Source organism: Beauveria bassiana (genome assembly GCF_000280675.1).
Source record: "Beauveria bassiana ARSEF 2860 unplaced genomic scaffold BBA_S00021, whole genome shotgun sequence".
Classification (NCBI taxonomy): domain Eukaryota; kingdom Fungi; phylum Ascomycota; class Sordariomycetes; order Hypocreales; family Cordycipitaceae; genus Beauveria; species Beauveria bassiana.
In genome coordinates this window covers 89,149-110,856 of record NW_007930856.1, presented here as the reverse complement: position 1 = coordinate 110,856, position 21,708 = coordinate 89,149, and the positions used below count along the sequence as shown (strand labels likewise).

At 53.5% G+C, this 21,708-nt stretch overlaps 9 protein-coding genes across 9 annotated transcripts in view; 2 read left to right on the top strand and 7 right to left on the bottom strand.

The window, feature by feature from the left end:
• Nucleotides 1–212: 212 nt before the first annotated feature.
• Nucleotides 213–1,861, bottom strand: BBA_06842 (nuclear protein export protein Yrb2; the record flags this gene model as incomplete). The annotated part of the gene is made up of 3 exons (XM_008601939.1): nucleotides 213–284; nucleotides 339–724; nucleotides 781–1,861. 3 exons carry the CDS (start codon nucleotides 1,859–1,861, stop codon nucleotides 213–215), a joined length of 1,539 nt encoding a protein of 512 aa, XP_008600161.1.
• A 918-nt stretch (nucleotides 1,862–2,779) lies between these two features.
• On the bottom strand, nucleotides 2,780–3,789 carry BBA_06841 (Yip1 domain-containing protein; the record flags this gene model as incomplete). Its single annotated transcript, XM_008601938.1, has 3 exons — nucleotides 2,780–3,029; nucleotides 3,086–3,650; nucleotides 3,720–3,789. The coding sequence occupies 3 exons, from the start codon at nucleotides 3,787–3,789 to the stop codon at nucleotides 2,780–2,782; spliced, it is 885 nt and encodes a 294-aa protein (XP_008600160.1).
• A 765-nt stretch (nucleotides 3,790–4,554) lies between these two features.
• On the top strand, nucleotides 4,555–6,625 carry BBA_06840 (WD domain-containing protein; the record flags this gene model as incomplete). The annotated part of the gene is made up of 9 exons (XM_008601937.1): nucleotides 4,555–4,620; nucleotides 4,676–4,715; nucleotides 4,771–4,979; nucleotides 5,046–5,171; nucleotides 5,229–5,249; nucleotides 5,300–5,461; nucleotides 5,521–5,580; nucleotides 5,635–5,735; nucleotides 5,791–6,625. The coding sequence occupies 9 exons, from the start codon at nucleotides 4,555–4,557 to the stop codon at nucleotides 6,623–6,625; spliced, it is 1,620 nt and encodes a 539-aa protein (XP_008600159.1).
• Nucleotides 6,626–6,889: 264 nt separating this feature from the next.
• On the bottom strand, nucleotides 6,890–8,313 carry BBA_06839 (cystathionine beta-lyase; the record flags this gene model as incomplete). The annotated part of the gene is made up of 2 exons (XM_008601936.1): nucleotides 6,890–6,985; nucleotides 7,072–8,313. 2 exons carry the CDS (start codon nucleotides 8,311–8,313, stop codon nucleotides 6,890–6,892), a joined length of 1,338 nt encoding a protein of 445 aa, XP_008600158.1.
• Nucleotides 8,314–9,716: 1,403 nt separating this feature from the next.
• Nucleotides 9,717–10,469, top strand: BBA_06838 (phospholipase/carboxylesterase; the record flags this gene model as incomplete). The annotated part of the gene is made up of 1 exon (XM_008601935.1): nucleotides 9,717–10,469. One exon carries the CDS (start codon nucleotides 9,717–9,719, stop codon nucleotides 10,467–10,469), a length of 753 nt encoding a protein of 250 aa, XP_008600157.1.
• Nucleotides 10,470–10,775: 306 nt separating this feature from the next.
• BBA_06837 (GNAT family acetyltransferase, putative) lies at nucleotides 10,776–11,429 on the bottom strand (the record flags this gene model as incomplete). The annotated part of the gene is made up of 1 exon (XM_008601934.1): nucleotides 10,776–11,429. The coding sequence occupies one exon, from the start codon at nucleotides 11,427–11,429 to the stop codon at nucleotides 10,776–10,778; it is 654 nt and encodes a 217-aa protein (XP_008600156.1).
• An 820-nt stretch (nucleotides 11,430–12,249) lies between these two features.
• On the bottom strand, nucleotides 12,250–13,503 carry BBA_06836 (uncharacterized protein; the record flags this gene model as incomplete). The annotated part of the gene is made up of 1 exon (XM_008601933.1): nucleotides 12,250–13,503. One exon carries the CDS (start codon nucleotides 13,501–13,503, stop codon nucleotides 12,250–12,252), a length of 1,254 nt encoding a protein of 417 aa, XP_008600155.1.
• An 885-nt stretch (nucleotides 13,504–14,388) lies between these two features.
• Nucleotides 14,389–16,932, bottom strand: BBA_06835 (subtilase-like protein; the record flags this gene model as incomplete). The annotated part of the gene is made up of 1 exon (XM_008601932.1): nucleotides 14,389–16,932. One exon carries the CDS (start codon nucleotides 16,930–16,932, stop codon nucleotides 14,389–14,391), a length of 2,544 nt encoding a protein of 847 aa, XP_008600154.1.
• Nucleotides 16,933–21,469: 4,537 nt separating this feature from the next.
• Nucleotides 21,470–21,708, bottom strand: part of BBA_06834 (uncharacterized protein) — a gene marked incomplete at both ends in the record, with an annotated part of 1,010 nt that continues 771 nt past the window's right edge. Inside the window, one exon of the mRNA XM_008601931.1 lies at nucleotides 21,470–21,570. Coding sequence (XP_008600153.1) covers nucleotides 21,470–21,570 — 101 coding nt within the window. The remainder of the gene's footprint in view (nucleotides 21,571–21,708) is intronic.

Here is a 21,708-nt window from a genome sequence, read left to right as displayed (position 1 = left end):
AACAACCCGCACGCTATTGCGTGTAAAACTCCAGCCTGCCAAAAGGGTTAGAATGCATCCGTTGCAGAAATCCTGTATTTGCGCCAACTTTTAGCCCATAGCCCATCCCTCTGTCACCTTTATCGCGTTATGCAATCATGCTCTAATAGGCATTAATGTTGTTGCCCACACATCGTCAAAGCCAGCGCAGTTTGGTCTTTCTTTGACAGGCTTCACCGGGTTTGAAGCTCGCGCTGAATGCTCTCTACCTCGGTTTGAAACAATTTGGCATTGGCAGCCGACATCTATTGCTTTGTTAGTTCTGCCATGTCGAAATAGACGAGTGGAAATCAACGTACTCTCATTGTGACCAGTAGTGGCGTCGCGCTATCGCCGACAAATGCTGTGAAAAGAACTGAGGTGGACTTGAGTGATGTCTTTTCCTGGAACTTCATAGCTGAGATGATAGCCGTGTTGAGAATAACGCGATGCGTTTGGTCCTGGCGCATCAACAAGCGAACAACTTTGGGTGAAGCTCCGTCGCCATCTTCCTCGTCGAGTCCTGACGCATCAAAAGATCCGGGCACGACGACATTATTGTCGTCAAATTCCACACACGATTTTGGGGCGTTAATTTTCAGCATACCAGCTCCACGCTCTTTCCAGGCGTCGTTTTCGTGTACAAACATCTTTGCTCTGACAGAGACAATGGTAATTTCGCCAGCTTCACCATCGTCGATATCGACTGGTGGCTTGTTAGCACAGGGCCGGGAAGAATCACGGCTACAATGATGGACAAACCTCTGTGTAGTTTTACTTTGGACTTGTCATCCTCCTTCTCTGACGAGGCGTCGCGATCCTTATCCGAAGCGCTGATGCCTTCTTCTTCATCGCTCTTGTCCTCATCTTCATCGTCTTCAGCATCGCTATCTGGAGCACCAAATGGTTTGGCAGGTTTTTGCTTCTGAAAAGGCTTTGAGGCCCCCGAGGCAAAGCTCGACAGCGGCTTCGCGCCGGACGCCGAAGCAAATCCGCTTCCACCGAGACCACTTCCGAAACCGTTGGTGCCCGACAACCCAGCAGCGAATGGAGATGCGGTCGTAGCACCACCGAAACTGAGCTTTGGTGCTGGTGCAAGTGGCTGCGCTTCCGTCTTCTTTGGTGATGATGCGAAAGATGTCAGTGGCGCTTTCGCAGTAGATGCAAATGCGCCACCGGTGCCGCCAAGCCCCGCGAACGGCGAGGCGCCAGCAGCAAGCTTGCTGAAACCAGATGCCGCGAACGCACTGGCCGTAGTCTGCGGCTGCTCCTTTTTGGGTGGTTCTGGCTTTTCTTGTTTCGTTCCGGTCTTGGGCTCCGTCGTGTGCTCCGTCTTGGACTCAGTCTTGGGCTCCGTATCGGGGTCCGTCTTGGCTTCGTCCTTGTCTGGTTTTGTCTGCACGAGATTCGTCAGCCTGCGGCTCAGGTCATTGTTATATGCTGAGAATATCACCTCATCGTCGCCGTCAGCATCACCATCTGTATCGCGGTGTCGCTTCTTCTCAGGCTCTGATCGCGAGGCTCTATCCTTGGCCGAGTCTGCAGAGGCGACACTGTCGTTGTCGTTTTGCTTGTCGTCCTTGTTGGGGTCCAGCTCATCGTGGCCGCGCTTCTTCTTTGGTGAAGCGAAGTGCTCCTTCAGCTCGTTATTCCGTTCATCAGAAACGTCGTCCTCGGCGGGAGTGTCTGGACGTTCAGCATCGCCCTCGGTGCTTGTGCCAACGGGATCTGAGATGGAATGTTGCTTCAATTCGCGACGTGCGGCGCGAGTGTCGGCGTCCTCGGGGGTGCTTTGTTGGGCCGTGTCGTCCTTTGGACTGGCCACTCTTGTCTCTTCTGCCATGACGCTGAGGCTGAGTTTATGGCAAGCTTCTCGTGGCTCTTGAGTCGCAGTGTCCACGTGCAAAAAATGAAGGGTAAGATGATGATGGTCGTGCGAGGCTGTCAAGCTGGATCAAGTGGGTACGAAGCCAAGGCAAGGACGCGCCAAAACGGGACCGGTATGCGGGATTGTTGGAGCAAAGCAAGTGTCTGGCAAAGGAAAAGAAGCCTCTGCGGGAGTAATCGTAGGTAATATTTGGTTGGATGGGAGGCTCCTTCTGGGTGCATTAATCAAAGTACGCAAGTGGTTGGTCGCCTAATCACTTGCCTACCTATGTCGCCTGCAAGTTCCAGGTGACGGGTGGAAGGAAATTATAAGGGTACCCCTCACCGCCCTAATAACGAAGAGACGGAGAGGGGCATGCCTGGGCCGGGCACCCGCTATACCTAGGTAATTGGCGCCGTCAGCAGCTGTGCAACAGCAAACAGCGCTGCAAGGTCATTACCAGGCCGGTGCTACAGCGCCTGGCTAATAATAAGCACAGCTACCTACCTACCTAGGTAGGCAGGCTGTCATCGATTCTACGCAGCAATGCACGTTGATTGATTATTGCTTTCGCTCAGGATGGCAATGAGCGCCACTGTAGCCTTCCGTTGGCAGCCTGCATTCGTTTGTGCTTGCATCTGTTTCCATGGGCGCTTGTGAGGCACCTCACCGGCCTCTCTGAGTCACTCACATCCGCCTCGCCTACATGCAATATTTAAGCACCAATCGTGTTTCAAACCAAGACAAGTTGCTATCATGGCAGTGGCTAAGCCCGCCTATTACAGTACAATTTGATCAGCACAGCCAAAAGAGCCAAAACCTGACTCGCCTGAGGCCTCCTCCCTTGATCACCAATAGCCCACCACACTATCGTTTCGACCCTTGCTGTCACACCTAGCTCATGAAGCACAAGGCACCCAATCCGACATAGAATATGAACAGAGGGTAGAGAGCGATGGCCAAGCGATTCTGGACAACACCACTGCCACCCAAAATGCTAACACCGGCCGCCAGAGACCACAGTATAAGGACGATGAAGATTGGAATGCGAGGGATCCAGTGCAAGTGAAGAGCGGACAGGAGCGCTGCGATGACAAGCGGGAATAGCGTGTAACCGATGATGCACACGCTTTGCGCAAAAGAACTATTGGCGCAGTTGTCAGCTTACATGTCCCCAGAGAGCAAAGACGATAGACATACATGCTTCCACCGAGTAGCCTAATCTGAAGTGTGACAAGGGCCTCTCCGAGCCAAATCATGGCAAATACGCCGCTGAATACGGCGTCTTTTTGCTCGGCGCGAGCCGAAAAGCTCAGCAGGAGGCTCAGCAACAGACAGAAGATGAGAGGGCCCCAGAGGTCCCAGTCGCGCAGGCCAGGGCTTAGTGAGCTGCCGAGCAGCGCCTCGGGGTCCATGACGCGGCTTGCCAGGCCCGTGAGCTCTTCTCGCGTACCCGAGAGCCCGGCGCCACGGATGTTCGAGTATGCGCCGCGGAAGCCGCCCTCGCCGTCAAACATGGTGCCGCCCAGGAGGTAGCGCGGGTACAGCACTTCTCGCAGCTTGGCCCACACGGCCAGCAGGTCGCGGCGCAACGTTTCCCAAACGGTCTCGTCGATGGTGTTTTGTGAAGCGCTTCGATCTTCGCCGGGGATGCGTGCAGTCAAGTAGTTCTCGTCGAGCGGCCGTGATGAGGAGCCAATGTTGCCTGTCAGTGGCGCGCGGGAGCTGGAAGGCGCCAGGGGGTCATCAAAGTCGTTGAGGTCGGCTGTGGCCGGTATTAGTTTTCAAAAGCAATACCCGCCGCATGTGGAGGCGGCACTCGGGCTAGGCATACCATCATCAGGATCGATCAGGTCGTCGTCGTCGACGGTTGGGTTCGTGTAATGTCCCTTGGTAGTGGACATGGCGAGTAGGCAGCCTGCGACGCGCGATAAAGCTGGTGTCAAGACTTCGACCGTAGCTACCAAGAATCCAAATGGAAGTATTTGGGTCTCCGATCTTCTAGACTTGCGATGCAATTGCTGGTAGAACGAAGTGATCGGGACAATGCCTCTGGTAGCTGACGTGGTGGTGCTCGTGAAATGGCCAGCTTCCACGTTGCAGATGGTCCAAGCTCCACAACGCTTTTGCGCCAATGCGCCCCCCAAGGACAGAGATACAGAGGTGCCTGGCCAAGGTACGTACCTCGCCTCCTCCACAGCAGCGCGCGTGCAAACCGTGTTACACGCATTTGGCATTCAACAAAGTCGCAGTCTTGATCAGCGAAATTCATTCAAGCAAAGTCATCTTTTTCCGACCAAACATTCAACTATTACATTCAAGGCTTTGGATTATTTGGTGCTTTTTTTTTTTTTGCGAGTTCGTCCCGCTCATAAATACCAGGACAGAGTTTGTGACTTAGGACAGGCCTATTGTGGTGGTGCAGCGTTTGAAGTGGTCTTGCGCCAGCCACGATATCTCGCATCGAGTCTGGCGAACCTTTTGTCTTGATAAGCCTAAGCCACGAATTTTGACTACTGCATCTGACAGCCACTCTGTCTAGAAACAATTGAGCGGCCACCAACTCCGCTTGGGCGATGGCACGTTGATCAGACTGAGAGACGTCTCACAACCTTCCTCCTCCATCCCGTTCTGAAGAGTGAGGTCATAGACGGCCGACGCTCGTCACAATGACAGCGGCGAATGAGGACCCTGCGTTTCATCTACCAAAGTTGCGCAGCTCTTTTGGCTTCGAGGTCCGTACTGTACCCGCGCCACACCCAAAGTTGACACTTGTTGACACGCGCACAGAATGATACCCGGTTTTTGAACAACGGTGATGATGTTCCCGGTTGGTTGAAAATCGTTCTCTACGAAGCAAGTTCTGTCGACTAAAACTTTTGCAGAGTTCTTTGATGTCAAGTTCTGTCCGTATCAACCACTAGACTGCGATCCGGTGTTTGCAGCCGTCAGCAAAAAACATGCAAGTAGCAAACATGGACAAGCAGGGCTCAGTACTCGGACTGACCATATCCAGGTTGTTGTATGCAAGCTCTCTTCTGATAATGGAGATTCAAATCCATGCTCGATTCTGTCCGTAATAAGAGATGATGACGTATGTGGCACCTCTGGTGCACCTCCGGTACAGATGTATACGGCTCACTAACGCAGATGCCTCTAGGAGGATGCATCGGGCTGCTGCTGTACCTGGACAAGAGATCCTACGACTGGAGCGCCGTATATTTGCATAGGAGGTGGAGATGCCAAGGTGAAGATATACGATGTGAGAACCTGCACATTAGTAAACGTGAGTGGTGGTCCAGGAATCCATCCACGCACGCCTGGCTAACCTGCTCTTCGACAGTGTTTTGCTGGACATGGAGGTGTATGTATGACTCTTTCAGGAACCTTTGAGGTATATCTAACCACATCTAGGACGTCAATGATCTTGCAACTTCGCCAATAGACTCATCAGTTATTGCTTCGGCATCCAACGACACGAGCATTCGAATATGGAGTCTTGAAGAAAAGTTCAAAGCGCAACCCTGTCTGTGTATCCTCGCCGGAGAGGGACATTCTTGGAATCTACTAAGTCTGGTGAGCGGCTATGAGCGAGTCAATACCGCGCTGCTTGGTTCTATGCTCATACCTTGCAGGCATTTCACGCCACTGGACGATATCTTGTCTCTGGCGGCCATGATCAAGTCATCAATCTTGTAATACTCAGTCATATCTACTCCCGCCTCACAGTACACTAACAATCTCAACAGTGGACAATGCCCGACCTCCCAACGGAGCCCGTCGTCACGCCGCTCCAGGTACATTACCCGCACTTTTCCACATCAGCCGTCCACAGCGGCATCGTAGATTGGTAAGTTGTGTAACATCTTACCCTGAGCACGAAATACTGACGTAGCGCTCTTTAGCGTCGCGTTTTGCGGCGACTGCATCCTGTCCCGCGCATGCCACGATAATGTCATTGTGCTCTGGCGCATCGAAGGCTTCTCGTCCGAGGGCCCGCCACCGCCGCAGAGCGATGCGCCGACGGCGCAGGCGGTAGTGCCGACGAGCCTAGACGACCAGTCGCGGCTCACGCGGTCCTATTTCGTGCCGGCCACGACGCCCGAGTGCCCGTCGCAATACACGCGGCTGCTCGAGTTTCACACGCCCAACTGCGGACCGCAGTTCTTTATGCGCTTCGGCCTGCACCACGTGCCCGGCCAGAATCCCGTGCTGGCCTTTTGCAACGCCGGTGGTAACATTCTCTTTTGGGACCTGCACCGCCTCAGCGTCTACCACGACGTCATGCTCGCGCTGCACGACCCCGGGCGCGACCGCACCCAACCCCGCGCGCCGCTGCCCACCTGGCTCAAGGCCATTATTCCCCGGCAGCGTGCCGACATGTTTGGTCGCATAAAGGGGGTCAAGGAGAAGCGCGCGGTGACGGCGCCGAACGGCGCGCGACAATCCTCGGTGTCGTCGTCGCGCGGCGGCGGCGGCGGCGGCGGCGGTGCCCCGGCATCGGTAAGCAGTGCGGGAGGAGCGGAGGAAACGACGCCCGAATTTAGCGCGGAGACGCTCGAGTCCTGGGCGTCCAAGTACAGCATGGAGGATCCGCACGAGCCTGTCAAGGCACACCGGACCGAGTCGTCTGCGGCGACGTTTGTCGGACGGCAGGCGGCGTGGAGTCCGGGTGGTGAGTGGTGCGTGGTGGTGGGCAGCTCCAATACGACGTTGATACTACAACGGTGGGCGAATTAAAAGCAAACAAAAAATGGAAGAAAGGGAGATGGGGTCATGGAAAATTCATCTATTTTCTTCTTTAGCAGTATATGTATTATTTTCAGAGTGCCCCAGTTGCCTCCCGGAATTTCAACAAAACGCCTGTGATGGGTTTAAAACGAAAGAAGGAGAAGAATGAAGAAAATAAAAGGAAGCCCCGCGCATGACGAATTTGCTGTGTCGTAAGAATTCTACATGTAGATAAACTTGAAAGTCATTGCCAAAAAAAAAAAAAACAAGCGCTTAATCGACAGTCAAGGGCGTTTGGCCAAGCTTTTCAGCCTCGCCTGCGGCGTGGAATCCATCGAGAGTGACGGTCACGGCACCAGCTTGCACCAGCTAAGAAAAAAAAAAATAATTTGTTAGACACGGGTCTGAGTAAAAGTGAGAGGAGGGATGTGGTAGTATGGGAGAAAGCAACTCACTGCACGGGACAAATCTTCAATCAAGTCGTTGACGTCCTCGATGCCTACGCACAGGCGAATGATATCCTCTGGCATCTGGCGCTCGGCTCTCGTCTTGGCGTCGATGCTGGCGTGGCTCATCTGGCAAGGCATGCTGATGAGACTGTTGACGCAGCCGAAGCTGACGCTAATGGCCCAGAGACGGGCGGCCTCGACGATGCGCTGAGAGACGGCCGGGTCGCCCGTCTCAAAGGCGAGGACGGCGCCGGCACCGCGCGCGGTGGACCAGTGCAGGTCGTACTGGGGGTGGGAGCGGAGACCCGGGTAGCGGACGCGGAAGCCGCGCTGCTCGAGGAACTCGGCAATGGCCTGGGCGTTGGCCTGCTGCTTGTCCATGCGGATGGCGAGGGTCTTGACGCCGCGCATGAGGAGGAAGGAGTCGTTGGGGGAGAGGCCGCAGCCGGTCGAGTTTATGGTGAAGAAGAGCTTGTCGGCGACGGCCGGGTCGTTGCAGGCAATGACGCCGGCCATGATGTCGTGGTGGCCTGACAGGTACTTTGTGCCCGACTCGTAGACGATGTCGGCGCCGAGGTCGAGCGGGTTGCAGAGCATGGGGGAAAGCATGGTGTTGTCGACGACGACGAGGGCTCTTGGGTTGGCGTCGTGGGCGCGGGCGGCAATGGAGGGGATATCGACGATTTTGATGAGCGGGTTGGTCGGGGTCTCGAGGAGGACCATGGCGGTTCGGGGGGAGATTTGCGCGGCGACGGCGTCGACCTTTGTGGTGTCGACATGGCGGACGACGATGCCCGAGTTGGAGGCGAGATAGGTGAGCAGGCGGTGGGTGCCGCCGTAGAGGTCGTCGCCGGTAATGACCTCGTCGCCGGGGCGGAGCACGCGGGTGATGACGTCGAGGGCGCCCATGCCCGAGGAGACGGCGAGGGCGCGGTGGGCGCCCATGATCTTGGCGAGATGGCGCTCGAGGTGCGTGCGCGTCGGGTTGCCGGAGCGGGTGTAGTCGTACTCTTGCTGGCCGCCGGCGGCCGACGTCTGCTTAAAGGTGGCCGACTGGTAGATGGGGGTGCTCGAGGCGCCGTACTGGTCCTTGCCCTCGGTGTAGACGAGCTCGGTGGCGAGCGCGTACCGGCGGCGGCCGTTGCGCGGGCTCGAGGGCGCGGGCGAGGGCGGCAGGCTGAGGCTATCAACGACGGTGATCTTGCTGGTGGCGGCGCCGGTGGGAGCCGGAGGCGGGTTGGAGGACATGGTAGCGGCGGGGGGGTGAGGGGGAACGTTCTGTTTGAGGGAGCAATTGGGCGTCCAGCGCGGGGCCAATGGCAATGAAGGAGAGGCCAGCAGGTGCGGGCGAGTTGATAGGTTTGAAGAAAGATGATGTAGAAATAGGTATGCCAAGGGGGAAAAAGGAGACGGAAAAAAAGAGATGATGATGAGCTTGGTAAGGGAAATGGGAAAAGAAAAAAAGTGGTTGAAATGGTGGTGTAGAGTTGAGCTCGGAAGTCAGTCACACAGGGAACCCCACAGCGTCCTTGTTGAGTGGTCAGCGGCACAGAAGCTGGTGCAACAAGGGCAAGGTTGCTGGCACGCAATTCGGCTGCGTGGACAGACAAGGCAAACAAGTGCAACAAGTTGTCACCGCCTGCCGAGCCGAAGAGCGGAGCTCGGGATTTATAATAAGTTTAGAACCAACTTGATGTCGACCAAACAAAAGCAACTAAATAATTTCAGTCCCTTGCAGCTTTTTTTTCCCTGCGTCGCGACAAAGTCCTGCCGCCTTGCACCTTGCTTGCACCTTTGCACACAGGGGCTGCTGCCTGTGGGGAAAGCCCCGAATGACGTGATCGGGGTTCGGTTTCTGAGCTCCGGCCTCGCAGAACCGGGGGGGGGGGGATTCAATGGTGGGTTAAATTCGTGACTTGCCCAGCAGGCCTAATAAGTAGTGCTGCCGTTATTGGTTTATTTTCATTCAGAGAGAGAGCAGCTGTCTGTTGCCGCGACGGCCCGATGATCCGAGCTCGCCTTGCAAATAATGACAACAAGACAAAGCATACCTAACAAATCACAGCCAAGAAACTACATCTGAATCGGAAATAATCTATGTAATCCCCCCCATCCAACCATCCCGCCCTCCCTCATATTTCCCGTCTCGGCATCCAATCCTGCCAGCCAACCACATCAGCCAGGCACCTTGTTGTAGGGCTGGCAAATGACACTGTTGACTCCCATCTCGATCTGCGAATAATTCCGTCTAGAAAAAAAAATCTCGTTGCCACCTGAAATTTGCCGCGTCCTTCCCCTAAGCCTAATCCCTCGCCACCGTCATCACTTTTTCGGATCATCGCGCGCCTCGGACATACGAGCCCTCACAGAGTGCCTAATTAGGAAATCACCATCTCCTTACCCGCGACAACAACGTCTTTGTGACTTGATGTGCTACGACGCTGGCACAGCAGCTCCGATTACGTGTCTTGATTCTCTGATGGAAAGGGATGTATATAAACTCCGGAATTCTTCCTCTTCTTTTTTCTCACACTTTGACTAACACACCTTCTCCAATCTTCCATTTACCCCCCTTCCACTTACACGAACCAAGAAGAGCACCCAAAAAGACATCACCACAAAACCCCCAACATCCCATCCCCCCTCTCATCATGCCCATTGCACAGTACGCCGTCGCTGGGGCGGCCGTCGCTCTGACCACACTCATCGTCATTGCCTACCGCGACTACAGCGCCTACTGCGCCCTCGGCGACCACGGCCTGCCCGGCAACTTCAAGGGCTGGTGCATCCAGCTCAAGTTCACCCGCAACAGCCGCAAGGACACCACCGTCCCCGCGCCCTACGACCTCGCCGCCGAGGCCGCCCTCCTCGGGCCCCACGCCGACCAGTCCTTCCTCCCGCCGCCCTCCAGCCGCCTCCTCCCCTTGCCGCCCCGCGACGGTCCCCGGCCCTCGATCCCCGGCTTCACCGCGCCGCAGCGCCAAATCACCGACACGGCCTCGCCCGCCATGAAGGCGCGCATGTATGCCCACCTCGAGGCCCTGACCAAGGCCAACGCCACGCTGCTGCAGTACGACTTGTCGACCCTCGAGGGCCCCGTGCCGGCGCTGCAGCTGCACAAGCACCAGGACCGGCCGGAACACCTGAGGAAGACGCGCGGCGAGCTGGCGCATATCCATCCCGTAGACGGGAGCACCCATCTCGTCTTGTCGCTGCCCGACTCGCGCCGCATCATTGAGACACGCTGGGGCCAGAGACACCGGCTCAGCGGCACGATGCTGGGCTGGGGCTACACGCTGGTGTATGCGCCCCGGAATGAAGACGAGTTTGAGCTGTGGAAGGACGTGGTGGCGGCCGCTGCCAAGTACTCTTGCGCGGATCTTGGTGAGATTAAACTTGTCTAGCTGCGCAAAGAATGAGTGGGCTGTCTTGACAAACGTGTCATTGAAGTTGCCTTTGTATCAACCGCATGAATAAGCGTCGTCGTGTTATCTAGGTGTTGTGTTTGATGAAGAATTCTACGACAAGAATAATTGCAGATTGAAAAGAAAAGAGTGTATTATTTCAATGCTGATTTAAAGACGTGTAAATAATGTATGCGCTTGCCAAATAAGTTTCCAACGAGGCCTGTGAGTATCAAGAGATGACAGGGTTTTTTTCGTGGTCGAATATAAAGGTTCCTAGTCTCTATAAGCTACATTGATATGCAATCAAGCCTCGGATGGCTTCTTCTCAGCCTCTTGCTGCGCCCTCCAGTCCTGCTCCAGAATCGACATGTGCACAACGTCAAACCACCGTCCCGCCATGTAAACGGCTTCGCGCTGCCGGCCATCCTCCACGAACCCTACCTTTTTGTAAACGTGCAACGCCTTTGTGTTGAGACTGCTCGCCTGCAGAAACAGACTGTGCATGTTGCCGTACGCAAACGTCCAGCCGGCCAGCCACCGCAGCGCCTCGGTGCCGTAGCCCTGGCCCTGCCACGCGACACCGACCGACATGCCCAGGCCCGCGCGGCGATGATGTGCAAGCGACGCGGGTCCCGTTGCCAGACACATCATGCCAATGGGCACGCCGCGCAACGCCTTGGTGTGTTCTGCACGTTGATAGTCCCCGGCCAGCTCATCCCAGTTGTCCGGCTTCAGGCAGATGATGACGCTGAGCAGGTTATTCTTCCACTGGCTGAGCGACTCGTAGTAGCTCGTCTTGGACAGGGGACCAAAAGACTGGATGCTGTCGAGGCCGCGGATCGCCGGGTCCATGGCCATCTGGTGGTACAGAAACTTTTTGGTGTCTTCGTCGGCACTGTCATAGGCCTCGTAGATGAGGCGCTCCGATTCAAAGGCGGAGCGAAAGCTTAGATCCATTTCGTTCAACTGTTTGTGTGGCGAGCCTTATTGGCGCAGTAGAGCTGGTGTAGCGAATATGGGTAAAATATGGTGGTCTAGCTACACCCGAAGGAAGAAGAGAAGAGTACGGATAAAAGATCGCTGTGTCTTTCAGGGAACAAACTCATAGATGGTGGCCTTGAACAAACAATGAACTGGCCTCATGGGATGCATAGGTCTCCTGTCAAGGCAGCCAATTACGTTGGCTGCCACACAGCCCGACTAGATGAGGCTCGCAGCCTGGTTGCACGAAATTCGTCAGCGCCAGCCGGGAGGCGTTTCCGTACTGAGCCCCAGCCCTGGCCGATGAGTCACTTGATTGGCACGGGGAACAGCTTTCATTTTCTGATATATCTTGCCCCACGTTGTTATATGTGGCCATGCCACCCGGCACGAGGCCCAGACTCGCATGCCAATCGGCAGGTCCAAGGCCTCGCAACCCCGATATGGTGGCACAAAAGCTCCCAAATTTTGTACCTTTTGTCTCTCATACGAGCCAGCTCTGGACGAAGAAAATCAGTGTGTGACCGTGCTTCTTCGCGACTGTCGCGGCCACGGCAGGTGTAGAGACGGTGTGGCACGGAGATCCGGCACGGAGATCCGGCACATTGGAAGCAAACAAAGCCAGATGATATTGTTGGACGAGCGCAGTCTCTTCTAGCATGAAGCATAATGCAGCAATTAATTTGAGATGATGGATCCCATAATTATTCATCAACACCCATCCCAGACTGATTCTCATGCCAACGCGCGCACACCAAGTGGAATTCAGCTTTGTACATTCTGTTTTCTCTGTATATCAAGCCTTGCGGATAGGCAAGGCGGTATAGATCTCAGACACAATCGAAAATGCCTCGTCAACAACGTCGTCTGACTCGGCCAGCGCCCTAGAAGCCTCGTCCAAGTTCCCACCGCCCTGTAATATGATTTGCAGCGTTCGCCTCGCCACTTCAATGTCCCGTCGTCGCTGCTCATTCACATCGTGCAGCTTCTCCATCGCAGCCGTCTTGTCAAACGGGACCGCCAAGTCGGCCATGAATAGCGAAGCCGCGGCGCGCAGCCGGAGCATCTCGTGGCTCTTGTTGTACGGCAGCTCTCGCATGATTGCGTCCATGCGTGCCGCCACGGCCTTGATGGCGGCTAGCGTTTGCAGCCTGACCTTGTCCTTGGGGTCTGACGCTGCTGCTGCTTCTTCTCCTCTCCACCGTGGCCTGGACGCGTGGAAGCTCTCGTCCTCGAGCAGCGTTTCTAACCACGGATCGGGCCCGTCGTCGGCCAGGCTCTCGTCGGCGAGGGAGTCGTCTGCTGCGGCGCGCCCCTCTGCGCCGGAAAGACCGGCCGTGTGCTCCGAGTAAATGTTGTAAATCTCGGCGCTGTACAGACTAATGGTAAAATGTAGCGCCGAGATCTTCTTGGGCGCCCGGTGGTCGTATGGGTACTGCTGGATCAGCATCTCGAGGTAATTTCTCAGCTTATTCATGTTGGCCGCTGAGCCCCAGCGCATGACGCCTGCCCCACGGTCATGTTCGCCATGCGACGAATCGTCCTCGCTGTTCCTGGATTCATGGCGCTGCTCCTCGCCTTCGCGCATAATGACCTCTGCGCCGAGCGCCCAGAGGTGGTCGTGGCGAATGTCCAATGGGCGCGAGTACGGCCGCAGCTGCAGCGCCAGTCCGAAAGCGCGCGCTGCCTTGGCCACGTTGCCTTGACTGAGAAATTGATGTATTGATCTGGTCAGGACGGCTAGATGCCGTCGGTGCGCGTCTGGCGCTCTCTTTGGTTTCGACTTTCCACCGCCATCCTCATCCGTGCCATCCTCGAGTCCCGTCTCATAGTCGGGTTCCGAGATCAGATCAGATGTTTTATGACTGAAACCACGGTGCGGAAAATATTTGATGTCCTGTGTTGGGTCTTCATCGGCGTCTGATAGGCCTGCGACGGCAAACTGTGCAAGCTTTGCAGGCGGGTAGCTGTGAGGATTAATGGCCTGCGCTAAAGGCGGAGGAATATGGACATTGGCAAAAGAGTCATCCCGTTTTCTTTTCCCCGACATTGTGATGAATCATTGCGTTCAATTGCGATACGCCTTGCGACGTTTGTAGGCGGTTTGGTGCTGTTCAGGTCAGGATCAGTGAATGCATGGCTACTTGCACGTGCCACACAAGCACCACTTCGTGGCTAACAGTGGGGTGTTATAAATCCGCGAGAACACTACAAAAACAATGACCTCACTAATGAAACAAAGTCTTTACAGTTTTTCACTATAAACAAAGATCCGGAAATAAATGATTTATATAGGTCTTAATTGGTTCGAAAGGAAATCTCGCAGGACCAAACCCGATGGTTCAAGACCAAGATCGCGAGTTACTTTGATCCAATCGTTGGGAGGTGGAAACAGGCCAAGATAGATCGTGTGACTAGGAGTGATAATTTAAACAAAGTTCAAGAATTCCTTCTTGATTGTTATAGCTTGATCTCTTTTTCTATAAAACAAGGGCTTGCGGAAGCCTGCCGCGCTTGATCCCGCTAATATCGAACTAAAGAGTTCTTGTTGGAGTAAATCAACTCTACTGCAAAAGAGGAGCAACGGCTCAACTCTATAGGCATCCTTCTCGCTTCGTAAGGCATCGTCAAAAAGTCAGCAGGGATAGTTGTTTGACGGTCGACAAGCGGGGCTGGCTTGAGACTGGGCAATCGTGTGTAAAGACCATCTCAAGCCAAGGTGATTGCTGCCATATGATGTACGAATTGAAGCCACGCACATGAAAGGGACAAGTGTTACGAAATAGCAGAGTAAGCATCGTTATTTACTTCATCTATCTTGCTAGCTATGCAAGCGTAGAGACGCAGCAGGTACATGTCGTGGAGCACGGGACTCAACATAGACTATACCGCCATCAGACTTTTCAAAGTCTTCTTTTCTTATATACACTTGAATTTAATCTTCTTTCTCTTGGGCGGGGGCGTATTTGCCGAAGCGCCATCTTCTTTGGTTCTCATCCAGCCACCAACGACTGACAATGGCTGCTTCTTCCAGCCAGTCCGCAACTTCTGTGCCCAATTGCGCTTGAGCACGGTTGCGAAGGGTATCAAATGAGAGAGAGAAAATGCCGCTCGAGTTGGAGCTGGCATCGACAAAGTGCCAATCTTGGCCAGAGGTTATGGGAAAAGTCAACCGCCAGTTGGGGTTCCTGCCGTCCCGGGCTGCCAGTGTGGCTCCACCGGGATTGGTGACACTAAACTGCCAATCGCCGTGACCATTTTCGGCAGCAGCATGCAAAGGACGAAGGAGAGACTGCCCCTCGTAGTTTTTGGCAAGGTCAGAGGCGGCGCGCTTGGACTCTTGCGACAACGAGTCGGACTCAATCAAGAGATCCAGCACAGTAGGGAGGATTTGCATAGTGGATACGACATCGTCGACCGCCACCCTGGGCAGGTTGGGGTGGGAGAAGACAATCGGGACGTGGAAGCTGGCCGTTTCGTCATTGTGGTAGGTTGCAATGCCGTCCTCGGCTACGGGCATGCCGTGATCTCCAGAAAAGACGACCAGCGTCTCATTCGCAACGCCTTGTTCCTCGAGAATACCAAGCAATTTGGTCAGCCAGCGATCGCTGTAGCCTACAGCGTTGATATAGTTGGAAAGGTCCTCGAGATCTTTATTCTCGCTCATGTGCACGTACTTTTCCCCGGCGGGGATTCCGAATGCATGGTGGGTAGTGCTGGTTAGATGAGTCAAGAAGACTCTTTCGTTATTTTCTTTGGCGACCTGGAAGGCGTCCACAATGTAGTCCTCGAGGGCTACTTCGGGAATACTGAAGTAGTTGACGTCGCTCAGAGTTGACTTGCCAAATTTGGCAGATTCGCTCTGAAGGTATTCTTTGGTGATGACGTTGTCAGACTGGTATCCAAGGATCGGGAAGAGTGCCCCCTGGTTGTCAAAAGAGTCGGTTGCAGCTTGAAAATAGTATGACTTCCAGGGGTACGGCTGAAACTCTTTACTGCCTTTTCTACTCTCGGTGTGATTGATAGCATTGAAGGCGTGAAGCACATGTGTTAGGCAAGGTTGGTAGAAATGCGATTTGGCCTCGACATTGAAATCGGCAGCGACAGGCCCAATGCCGCACAATGTGGCGATAACACTCTTGAGCGTGTATGTGCTGGCGGTGAAAGCGTTATTTGCGCTGATGCCGCCTCTGCAAGTGCGATTCGAGTGTGCGAAGCCATCATTGTAGTCGCAGGTGAGCGAATTAGCCAGTGGTGTCAGGGTAGCCAACCTCTCTTTGACATTACTAGCAAGCGTTTTATTAGAACTTGAATCGACCAATTTTCTCCAAATTTTCCCTCCTTGTTTAATGGGGAAGACGTCCTTTCGGATAGACTCCATCTTGACGACGATGACGTGGCGAATGTCCACATCGGCAAGCTTTCCGCGCAAATCGGAGAGGGGTTCGTTCTGCATGTTGGACACCTTGAGGGGATCGGCCTCAGCACTGTAGTGTTCGGCGCCATCATGATACCAGTCTTCAAAGCCCTTGAGAGGCGGCCCTTCGGGCAGCCAAGAGAGAGGAATGGGGTCGGACAGAGCGGTCTTGCCTTCAAGGATATCGCTTATGCTGTTGGGGCCGCTATTATGGCTGGTGATGACTGCAGGGCCGCCGGAGCCCGAGAGATCAACAATGGGCTGTAGAGGAAGAGTCCAGGACATGAGAGTGTAGGCTGAATCGTGAGGGCGCAACATGGTGGTGATGATGGTAGCGGCAGCAACGGCGCCGCAGACAATGTAGCCGCCAATGGCCGACTTGGAGGGAGCAGGCAGCTGAGTTTCGAAATGCAGTCCCTGCTCAGCGCTGTCATCGTCTCTGTATCCCAGAAGGCCTTGAGCGTCGGAAGGGTTGAGCGTGTCGTCTTCGTACTTGTTGGAAGGCCCTTGAGTGAGGCTCTGGTATTTGTCTTTGGCGAAGCAGCGGCGGAAGGGCCAAAGCAGAGCATCGGAAGTCATATCCGCGATGACAATCCAAAACTGTTGGGTGGCAGCAGCGAGGACAGTCATGGCAGCAGAAACAAAGGCAAGTGAGGCCAGGCCGGTGGGCAAGACAGCCCACCAGGCAGGATCGAGGACAATACCGGCATTGTTCCAGTCGGGCTCCGTGTATATCGTCATGTAGCAAGCCAGGGTGCCGCAGCTGAGAACAAGGACAGCCATGCTGAAAGAGGAGCCTAGAATAAACAAAATGGACATGCGACTCTCGAGAAGCATGCGAATAAATAGAATGAAGACGACATCTTGGAAGAAGAAGGAGGCGCCCCAGCGAAGCAAATCTTCAGTGGACAGAGCCTGGCGATGAGCATAAATGTGGAGGAGTTTTGCGCTGAGGACGGAAACGGCAGCAAGTGGGAGCATGAGCTTGCGAGTAAAGATCTTCGATGGTCGAGGGATAGATATACGTCGAGGACGCAGCCATGCAAGTGATTGAAGAACCATGGCGGCGAATCGAGCGAGGTTGTAGCCGTTCTTTTTTTTTTGGCGCGGGCGTGAGAGTTGTGGACAAACGGCGTTGGACGGAGAAGTTGTAGGCCGTCGGGTGCGGGCGCCGAGAGTGAGGGGGGTTGTGACGGCGCGTGCAGCAGTATCAGCGTCGCACAGTCGAACCCATTGGAGAGAGGCGCCGTCGCGGAGCTGAGGTAGGAAGAAGGGGAGGAGGAGGAAGAAAAGGAGGGGGAGACGATGATGATGATGAACAGAAAGGAGGATGACGATGGGGAGGAGGTGGAGGAGGAGGATGATAGTGATGTCGACGTCGATGATGAGGAGCACAATGACGAGCACAAAGTGGACAAATAATTAAGAGAAACAAAAATGGCGAAGCATAGAAAGAAAACGGAACAACGACGGACAAGAATACAAGAATGTGAGAAAGGAGGCGAAGCAAAAGGGAGAAGGGTGCGTGGAGAGGATGATTTGCAGGAGACAAACACAAGGAGAAAGTTGTCGACTGCGGTAGGGAAAGTGGACCTGAAGGAACAAGCATTCGGTCGGCAGCCCAGTTGCCCAGTGTAGTTAGTATGTCGCACACAGGGCTCTTGGCAGCGGCAACGTTTCTTGCTGGCAGGGTATCTTTCCGCAATCTCGGTGGCGTGTCAGACTAGTTGCGCTTTGAATAGCAACTGTGGTCGCGTGCCCAAAGCAAGAAAAGAAGCTTCCGGTTGGTTGTTAGCGTCGAATCCCCCTCGCACTTTTATCTGGCAGCAGCAGCCCTATACATCGTGGAGAGGAGAAAAAGAAGCCCAAGCCATTGTGAATCTGGTCTAGGGCTGGTCTGATCCCACTGAGCACAGGCAAGGCATGCCATGGATACCTGGGCGAGGCTCGTCCGTAGTCTTTATTTTTTTTTCTCTCTAGCGAACGCGGCGGCGGTCCAATAGCCATACCAACAGTCTAATAAAAGTTATGACAGTACATCATCGAGCCCATGCCCTACATAGATCTGAGAGCGAGGCCAGCCATCACTTAATTGTCGTGCCCCAGCGCCTTTAAAATATCATCTGCCGCTTCGAATCAGCGTCAACGACCTGGAAGCCGCTGAAGGAGCTGTAATCTCAAAAGAAAATCCACGACTGAGAATGCCAATTGTCGAGCATGTCGAGCAGGCAAAGAATTATAGACGCGGGCAAGTAAGCGACGCAAATGCAGTAGTGAAAACATTCCGGCTTTCCGGGATCCTGTTTCTGATGCGTTGCATCGCGGCTCATCGCCAAGCAAAACAGTCCTTCAACCCGGGCGTGATCCCACGCCCATCACTGAGGGATCTACTGCACCCGCTGGACCTTACTTAGTACCAAGTTAGTGCGCCACAGAATGCCATGCGAGAGCAATTCTGCAGTGAGAATTAGGTAAAGACTCCTTTGTGATAATTCCATGCTTCGCTTGGAATGAGGACAACGAGTGAATGTCACTCTGACTCGCCTCTGCTTCAAGAGCAGGGTCAAACGCTGGGGTGAGGCACTCCGTATTGGCACAGCTTGACGACAGCGAGCTGCCGATACTTACTTAACATGGCGGGTGGCGCCTTTGTACAACACTGGTGCAACCACCCAAAAATTGCTTACGCGGCCACATAAAGGGGTGTGCGGAGCAGTCATGTATGGTTCGTTTTATGATTTTGAAAGTCGTAGTCTTCGTTGCTCAATTCCAGATGATTCTGGTCTGGTTCACCAGAGCGCAGCCTTGCGGGAATAAAATACTTTTCTCGCTCCCGCGAACCCGCCTCTCTTCTCGCGTTACCGTCGAGTTTCTGTTGAAACTAGACGAAGCTAACTAGATCAAGGGCCAATCTTTTTAATTTCTCGCGAGAGGCACAAACCACCAGTGCTTGCATGCGCTCGACAATAATTAGGTAAATAGCGCCCCCATCGGCCAGCGTTTCGCAATTTACATTCCCTGCCTCTCAGACGAGCACGTGACGCTGGTCACTTTAGACTTAACAGCAGCGAAATATCACCATTCTCATTCTCATTCTCATTCTTGAGCGTCTGAGTTCAAAAAAGACAAAGAATACTCTACCAGTGAGCCGATAATGGAAGTTATTTTCATTCTTTCAACCGCTGCATTTTGATTAGCTGCATTCCTTTTGGGCGTGTGGCTGGCTGGCTGCGTGCGGCTGGGGCTTGACCTTACGAACAGACTAGCTGATCGGGGGCACTCCTGCGTGGGACTGCATAGCGCCGTATCCATTTCAGCCTAGCTTTCCACCTTTCCTAAGCCTATTTAGGTCGTCTGAGAGGTAGTTAAGGGTGTTCGTCCGACACTTTGCATGGCCGCTCGCACACCATCAAAGCATGTGTTCGTGTTGTAACTTGTTACTTCTGCAAGCCTGCATCAAGTGCAGCCTTGGATCCGCCTGGAAACCTGACCTTGTCTAATAATAGGGCTATCTTCCAAAAAACTCCTTCGAAAGCGTCATGATGCCATCGTTCATGCTTCGATTTAGACTTGTTGAGCTAGTTCTTATTAGAGCTTTGCCAACAAGTATCATCAATCCTCCTGCCTTTAATCCGTACTAGTTGCAGCGAACCAAAGTCGCACCGGCTCTTGTCAAGGAAAAGAAAGCTCGTAGCGCATGACGCGGCCAGGGCGCAGCGCAGAGACGGCCTTCCCCTTAAATGCACCTATCCACGATAACCACTTTTGTCCTGTCTCTTCCTACTCATAAAGAGGGATCAAACTAACCTCGATTCCCCCGAAAGCTTATTGGAATGTCATCTACTTATGCATAAGAAGATATTATTAATACGAGAGTAATTGTCCCTATTATTAGCACCACATCCCTCGAGAATGATACATAAACTATCCGCAACGTTATACGACAGAAGACTAATAAGACATGACTTCCCTGCCCTATGTCGAATAGAATTTGCCATGAAACGCGCCGCCATGACCCGAGTTCCGACGCTGGGGCGAATAACTCTATTTTGTACCTAAGCCGGTGAATTTTTCCAGCAGGGAAAAAAAGGGTAGCGTGGCCTTGAGAGCGCCAGGACTGTCACTGTTGGGGCCGGTGGTCTCCTCGGCTCAACATTACTAGTTACTCAGTACGAAGTTCCCCCGTGGTGCAGGGGATAGTAATGGGGCATTGTGGGGCGATACGTGTTCAGACATCATTAATCCGTACTGACTGACTATTTCACTCAGCCGACCGACTTGTCGCCAACTTGATTATGTCGCTATATTTAAGCAGCCTTCTACTGTTCGCCGTCTTGCAAAAAAAAAAAAAAAGGAAACCAAGTAAATTAGGTTGCACCGTTCCTCGATGTGGAAATAACTGTTCCCGCCGTTGATAGCAAAACGGCGATCAGTTATTTCTACTGTGACAGCCTTTCCCGTCTTATATTACTACCGCCCTATATCAAGAAGCAGGCACCAATCAAACAACGGACGCGGCGTAAAAGAGGGGGGATCAGAAAGACTGCCGCTTATGTACTGATGCTGTGTTCTTGATCATATAAAAGATGCTAGTAGATATTTCTTATAAATGCTAGATAAATCCTTACTTGATCTAGAGTATAGAGGTGTTTAATGAATAAGAATGCTTCGTCGTTCCGAAGATGGCATCTTGGAGCAGCCCTCATCATTTGTGTCCCCTATATGCCCCCCCCCTTTTCAGTGCCACATCTACAGTCCCACGACGACTACCGATCAAAATAGGACACCAGCTAAACAAAGCATGACAAAACAATTCTTTCAAAGGAACTAGCCAACCTTTACACAGAAGGATGTCACTTAGTATATCCTAGTGTATCCCCGTCTTTCTACTTGAACAGCCTCAACTCTGCGAGGCTTGCTGTGCAGTAAATGCAACCAGGTACACGTCAGACACGTCCTTCCAGAGCCTTTGTGATATTCTCACGCACTGATTTCGCAGTTGGCCGGCGCTCGCAATCGGCCTTAGCTGAGCGATTCACAGACTGTAAATAGCTGCATTTGCCAGCACGTTGAAATAGCCCGTTACACGTACAATTAGCATAATTTCGCAGCCGAGAATGTCATGAATATCAAAGGCGAGCATGAAATACTCAGAGTGCAAATGGCTCGGTCGGACGCATGATTCGAACAATCACCATTATCAGATACGTGAAAATTTTGAGTTCGGTTCACGAGCAGCTCTGCACACGGTGAAGATGCGGAAATCTTGGGCTTACGAGGAAAGCTTTGAGCCGCGTTTCACCAAATGGCTGTCAAGAGGGCGGACGGGACTTGGTTTCTGACCACATCGATTTCAAACGTCTTGTTCGGGCGCAAGACCGCCATTGTCCGCGCTGAACCGGCCTAACGCATCGCATTATGATACAACATTTACACGGGCGCTTGATCAACTACCAGACGCCACACAGGCCTTACAGGGACAAAAGTAAGACAGGGCTGCGGAAAAAGGCTTTTTATGACCATGAATCTTAATCTATATCTAACTAACACCACTAGTAAGAACGACGATATATAAGTAACGCTGATGTTCTAACATGTGCTAATCAGCAAAACACTTGGGCAAAGAACTTGCGAGCATAGCTACGCTTGAAGCCCAGGTACTATCACCTTGACCGCCGAGGCTACCATTTTCTTGGAAGCCTAGGCCATCATTACCGAAGCTACCATCATCTTAGAAACCTAGGCCACCATCATCGAAGCCACCGTCACCGAAGCCACCGAAGCCACCATCATCGAAGACACCATCACCGAAGCCACCATCACCGAAGCCACCATCAC